This window comes from Mirounga leonina, unplaced genomic scaffold (genome assembly GCF_011800145.1).
Source record: "Mirounga leonina isolate KUSES-001 unplaced genomic scaffold, KU_Mleo_1.0 Mir_128, whole genome shotgun sequence".
Classification (NCBI taxonomy): Eukaryota; Metazoa; Chordata; class Mammalia; order Carnivora; family Phocidae; genus Mirounga; species Mirounga leonina.
Genome location: NW_023270320.1, coordinates 5,668,053 through 5,674,900, shown reverse-complemented (window position 1 = coordinate 5,674,900; position 6,848 = coordinate 5,668,053). Strand labels below are relative to the sequence as shown.

General features: G+C 35.9%; 1 protein-coding gene across 2 annotated transcripts in view; it reads left to right on the top strand.

Annotated features, from left to right (window-relative positions):
* Positions 1-6,848, top strand: part of ADAM9 (ADAM metallopeptidase domain 9) — a 163,204-nt gene that overhangs the window by 31,607 nt on the left and 124,749 nt on the right. For both annotated transcript variants that reach the window (XM_035003990.1, XM_035003991.1), the window contains exon 4: positions 2,064-2,142. In XM_035003990.1, coding sequence (XP_034859881.1) covers positions 2,064-2,142 — 79 coding nt within the window. The remainder of the gene's footprint in view (positions 1-2,063; positions 2,143-6,848) is intronic.

The window sequence follows — 6,848 nt, the reverse complement described above, 5'->3', positions numbered from 1 at the left end:
TTTATTTATTTATTTATTTATTTATTTATTTATTTATTTATTTATTTTAGGGAGAGGTAGAGTGAGCGTGTGTGAGCAGGGTAGGGGCAGAGGGAAAGAGAGAATCTCAAGCAGACTCTGCATTGAGTGCGGAGCCTGACATGGGGCTCGATCTCCCGACCCTGAGATCACGACCTGAACCAAAACCAAGAGTCAGAGACTCAACTGACTGAGCCACCCAGGCGCTCCTTATTTTGCCAGTTTTTCCCAAATCCTGAAATCGTCTAGTTTCCTCCAATAGCTGGCTACAATTTTCCAAATTAACATTTCCAATTTTTTTTCCTTCTGACTTGGAATCATTGAGAATTAAGACCACCCTTTTCCTGAAGTTCTGCAAGCTGAAGCTGGACAAATTGATATAAATTTAAAAAAAAAATTTTTTTTACCACAACAGATCATGTATGGGCAACCTTCCTGCCTCCTGCTGTATGGCCCATTCAGAAAGTTTACCAGAAACGCCTGATGCCATCACCAGAGACATTCAAACTGCCAACCAGGAAGATCTTTCAGGTGGCCAACGCCATCCTCTACCATGCTTCAAGAACTTCAAATCTAAAACTCTGAGTGCTGCCCACTGGACCCAGAATCTGGGTTTCTAACTATTAATCTTTGTTTTTCTTTTATTTTCATAGCAACTGTCCTCATTAAATGCCTGACTGCTAGCCGCATCCAGCAAATGTCCTTTACTACCAAGTTCCAATAAATGATTCAGCTGATCTTAATGAACTAAAGGCATCCAGACAGAAAAACGATTTATATTGTTCAGAGGAAAGAAGGATGTCTCTTCTTTTCTTAAACAAGAGGGGAGACTGAGAAATAGACCACACTTTAGTCAGGCTTTTGAACCTTCTAGGTGCATTGGTGCACTTCTGTAAAATCTGGCTTTAGTAAGAACTCCTCCCCACCTACCCCATTTCTGATCCCTCTGGACATGTGATCATGTTCCTCATCCTTTACCACCCTCCAGGTGATTTCTGATCACCCTGGCCTGTCTTCAGTGAGAATCTGTTAGGTTAGTTTAGCCACACTGCCCCTCAATGCTGATATTTCCAATTAGTAATTTTCTATCCGCTGATCCCCGATACTTTGCCCCTTGGCTATAAATTCCCACTTGGCCATGCTGTATTTGGAGTTGATCCTTAGCACTCCCTCACTGTAAAATGCCATTGCTGTGGTTCCTATACCTATCACAGTGGAGCTGAGTAAAGTCCCCCTGACCATCTTTTTTTTTTTTTTTAAAGATTTTATTTATTTATTTGACAGAGAGAGACACAGCGAGAGAGGGAACACAAGCAGGGAGAGTGGGAGAGGGAGAAGCAGGCTTCCCGCTGAGCAGGGAGCCCGATGCAGGACTCCATCCCAGGACCCCGGGACTACGACCTGAGCCGAAGGCAGACGCTTAACGACTGAGCCACCCAGGCGTCCGCCCCCCCCCCCGCCCTCGCCATCTTTAACAAGTGTTACTGAATGGTTTTTTTTCCTTTAATGAAGATAACCCTGTCTTTCCACATATGGTTTACAGTACTGAGCTCCCTTAACGCTCAAGGGAGCTTCAGGAATCAGCATTAATTGTCTCCTCCAACTGACACAGATTTTGCCTCTGTACTTACCAGGTTAAAGCAGCGAGTGCTTCTTGTTTATATAGGACTTTTAGGAAAGAGTAAAAGCACTTACTTTTTCTTCTGGAAATATGATACAGTGTATAACCTTATTTGTACCTTTCCTATGAGATGTATTAGAAAAATTTAAAGACATTACGTATGTTTTTTGCAACCAGCATTTTATGACCATTAGAACAAATATGCAGCCCCGCATTTTTTATGAGGAAGCAGTGCACACGATTTCAGATTTAAGTCAATTCATGAGCTTTTTGTTTTATAGTAGCTCCCTCTTTAAATAATAATTTGTCAGGTAAAAGTTTTTATTCCTTCTTATCTCTTCTAGGAGTACTGCCTTGTGAGTTGTGTTCTTAGTTGTATATAGATTAGAATAATTTTAAATGATGTGTTTTATTCCTCTTCCAGTGACCTTTTGCCCCGAGATTTTGTAGTTTATACCTACAACAAGGAAGGGGCTCTGATCTCTGACCATCCTGATATACAGGTAATATATTTTCCTCTTGATCTTATAGCAAATTTAGAATAATTATAATTTTAAAATGAGTTCTATTTCCCATACACAAGACTGTATATTGCACCATCACCAAGGGCCACTCTTGACATTTTAATACCTGGAGTTGTCCCAGGAAGGGAGTGGGTGGTGGGTGGTGGATGGTGGGTGCCTTTACATGGACTAGACTGTATTTTACAGTTCTTCAGGTACTCGGTAGTCAAGTGTTTTTTTTTTTTTTTTTTTTTTTTTTTAAGTCCAGGAAAAGAATCTTCTACTTAATGGTAATCCTTACTGCTTATGAAGGGGGAATGTTTGATATATTTTAACATACGTTTAAAAATTTTTTTTTGCTGAAAGTATCTCTGAAAGCACATCTTACTTCCTTATTAAACCATTTAACTTGCCATTAGTTCTTAGTAAAGAAAAAACACTTGTATGTCCTAAGTTTTTACTAAAAACAGTTCTTTTCTGAGGAAATGTGGCCCTCTTTGCATCAGACAACAGAGTATTCCTGAGGACAGAACTGGCCGGGAATACTTGAAATAATTGGCAGTTGCTGAATTTGGCTTTATGTGTTAATAAATTAGAGCATAAACATTTCCAGTGTCATTTGGGAAGAGTGTTTTTACAGTCCTTTTTGGCAGTTAGGTATTCTATATTTTTTTCTTTTGCATTAGTGTCCATGACAAGTCTTTGTTCCAATTAAACATGTGGTATTTTTCTCCTCAGCTTTGTAATCTTTGGCTCGGTTGAGTTGTTTATGTTAGTTAGGCACTTCTGCAGCACTCTTCCAATAAACAGAAGGCAAACCTTTATTTTAGATTAATTACTAGTACTTAAAAAAAATAAGGATACGCTGACTAGTCTTACTCTTTTCTGATTCACTTTCTGATTCCTTTATTTTAGTGTCTTATTTGTCCATTGTTTAATAACAAACTGGTAGAGCAGCTTAAACATATATGACAGCATAAACCAGATCACAAATAACCCATCTTATCTGTTCATTTAACCATTGAATTATTTATCCAGAGATTACTATGCCATGAAGCCAAAGACCACGTAGTTTAAGCCACTTGACAAAAGCAGCAATCGTAAAGGGTTGTTTCCACCCCCCGCCTTGGGAGAAGTTTCATGGTGTAGGTTTTGGAGATACACATTGTTTGGACTTAATCCTGGCTCTGTCATTTATTTGCTGGTCACGTTACTTTAACTTGTCTGCACCTTACTATCTTCACCTTAAAATGGGAATAATAATTACAGCTTTGAGGAGTTACTGGAAGGCTTAAATGAGTTAATACTTTTTATTTAAATTGAAGTGTAGTTGACATACAATACTATAATTGTTTTAGGTGTACAACATAGTGATTCAACATTTATATATGTTGTGATGTGATCACCATGACAAATCTAGCTCCCATCTGTTACCATACGAAGTTGTTACATGTTATTAATTATGTTTCTTATGCTGTACATTGTATCAACATTAAATGAGTTAATACTTGTAAGATACTTAGAGCAGATAGCCTAACCATTTTTAACTCAATAAATATTATTACTTGTTATTATTGAAAATATATATGCTTAAAACTGTTAAAAATAGGTTTTGGTCATAGAAATTTATGCAGCTGTTATTTTCAAGTAGTATTATGGAATTGTGCTTTCCTGGGTGATTGAAAAGTATAAACTAAGACTGATGAAGTCTTTTACTTGTTTCTTGGTTATTGAATATTGTTCAGATAGATGAAAGTATGTCTGTAAATTTGAGATACCAATTAAAACTTTGGTACTGGGAATTTTTGGCATATGGCTAGATTGCCAGATATCATAATGACATTACTTTTGTTTATAAAATACAATGAAATAACACTGAGAAAATTTAAATGCTTTCCCTTATGATCTATTATTTAAGATTAAAGTAATTTGTAAAGCTATTACTTGGTTTTTATCATCAGTGTCTTTCACAAAGGCCATTTTTCACAAAAAAACTAAGCTTTAATAACCACTTTATACAAGTTACTGTGTGAAGTAAAACCCCAAATTACTTTGTGTCAGAACTTTGGGGTACCTTGCAAATGCATCAGCCAGTGTCTTCACTAAGTTCCCTAATTAGTTAATACTTCTTGTTTCATCTGAAAACTATATTGGCTGCCCTAGGCATTTCCCTCTTAGAGTTCTGTGTATATTTCTCTCCCTAGTTGAGTTTTTTGCTTATAGTTTGCGTGTTTCCAAAACTGTGGCATTTGTGCCTTTACTGTAATCACACAGTTTAATTAGATGTTTTATAAACTTATGAAATATGATTTTTTTAAAGATTTTATTTATTTGACAGAGAGAGACACAGTGAGAGAGGGAACACAAGCAGGGGGAGTGGGAGAGGGAGAAGCAGGCTTCCCTCAGAGCAGGGAGCCTGACGTGGGGCTCGACCCCAGGACCCTGGGATCATGACCTGAGCCGAAGGCAGATGCTTAACGACTGAGCTACCCAGGCGCCCCATGAAATATGATTTGTTGTTTTTTTAAAGTGCGTTGAAGGCTTTGGAAAGATTTAATAAAACCAAGTCATTTAAAAAAATAACCATCAAGTTGATAGATTCAGCGACCAAGTGCTGGATTTCAGTAATGTCAAATAAGAGAGCTTCTACTATAATTGAAACTAGAAACATTTAATTTTGGAGTGCCAGGAGTTACAAGTATTATTATCTCATAAGTGCTACCTCATTGGTAATAGTAGAAGGTATTTATTTTCCTCTAGTGAGAAGAAGGCAATATCAAAGCTAGACTTTAACACAAAAGCACTAGAAAGAAAAACATAAGTGGTTGTGAACTGCCCCACACTAGAAAAAGTTGTAAATGTTGAAATTGAGCCTGTATTTTTAGCATAGAATTGTTTGTTTGTTTATTTATTTATTTATTTAAATTTTCACCACTTTAGACTTACAGGAAACGTTGCATGAATAATATAAAACATTCATGCATCCCCTTCACCTAGATTCTCCAAGTGTTAACATTTTACTTCATTTCCTTTATTCTTTCTTCTCTATTTTTTTTCCTGAACCTTTTAGAGTATATTGCAGATATGGTATCCCTTTACCCTTAAACACTTCAGTGTAAATTCCCCCCCAAACAAGGAATTCTTTTATGTAATTAAGTACAGTTTTCAAAATTAGGAAGGTAACGTTGAAGCAATACTATTATCTAATTTACAGATCTTATTGATACAGATTACTTTGGCCCATCATCCCAGTAATGTACTTTATGGCAAAAGAAAATCCAAGTTCATGTGCTGCATTCAGTGGTTATGTCTCTGTAGTTTCCTTTAGTCTGGAAATCCTTTGTCTTCTCTTGTATTTCATGACACCGGCATTTTTGGGAAGTACGGGCCAACTTTTGTAGAATGTCCTGCAATTTGAGATTGATGTTTACCCGTGATCAGATTCAGGTTATGTACTTTTGGCAGGAATACCACCAAAGTGATACCAAGTGGTTCTCAGTGTATCCTATCAAGAAGCATGTGCTGTGGTTAGTGTTGTTGCTGACAGTGTTAACTTTGATCATTTAGTTAAGGAATTGTCTGCCCTGTTTCTCCTCTGTTCAGTTAATGTTTTTTTGGCCTTTGTAAATGAATATTATGGTTAGACATTTTGAGACTAATATAAATATCCTGTTACTTCTCAAATTTTTACCCACTAGTGTTAGTATTTACTATTTTCCTAAATTAATGGTTATTATGATGGTGGTTAAAATGGTGATTTCCTAATTTCATTAGTGCTTCTCTATGCATTAGTGCCTTCTGCAAGGAAAAGTTTTCCTTTCTTAATTTTAATTATGTCAGTGTAGACTCACGATTCTTACTTTTTCATGAGTGAGATTGAAAATCTTCATATATGTGAGGGCATTTTTATGTTCTTTTGTGAATTGCCTGTTTGTGTCTTTTGCCCTGTTTTCCACTGGATTTTTTTGTTGCTGTTCCTCTAAGAGTTTTTTTTTTTTTTTTTTTAGTTGAGGTATAATTGACATGAATTATACTGCATTAGCTTCAGGCGTACATCATAATGATTTGATATTTGTATATATTGTGAAATGATCACCACAGTAAGTCTCATTAATATCTGTTATACATAGTTAAAATATTTTTTTTTGCATGTGATGAGAACTTTTAAGATTAATCTCTTAGCAACTTTCATATATGCAGTACAGCATTATTAACTATAGTTGCTATGCTGTCTTTAATCTAATTTTGTGTTAATTTTTATGTATGGTATAAGATGTTGGTCCAGTTTCATTCTTTTCTATCCAGTTGTCTCAGTACCATTTATTGAAGAGACTGGTATATTCTTGGCTCCTTTGTCAGAAATTAACTGACCATATAGGTGTGGGTTTACTTCTGGGCTCTCTGTTCTGTTCCATTGATCTGTGTGTCTGTTTTTATGCCAACACCATACTGTTTTGATTGCCATAGCTTTGTAGTATAGTTTGAAATCAGGGAGCATGATGCCTCTAGCTTTGTTTTTCTTTCTCAAGAAGAGAAAGAAGTGTCTTTATTCTATGTGGTGCTTTTTGTGATTCCAGACAAATTTTAGATTTTTTGTTCCATTTCTGTAAAAAATGCCCTTGGAATTTTGATAGGATTGCATTGAATCTGTAGATTGCTTTGGTTAGTCTAGACATTTTTTTTTTTAAAGATTTTATTTATTTATT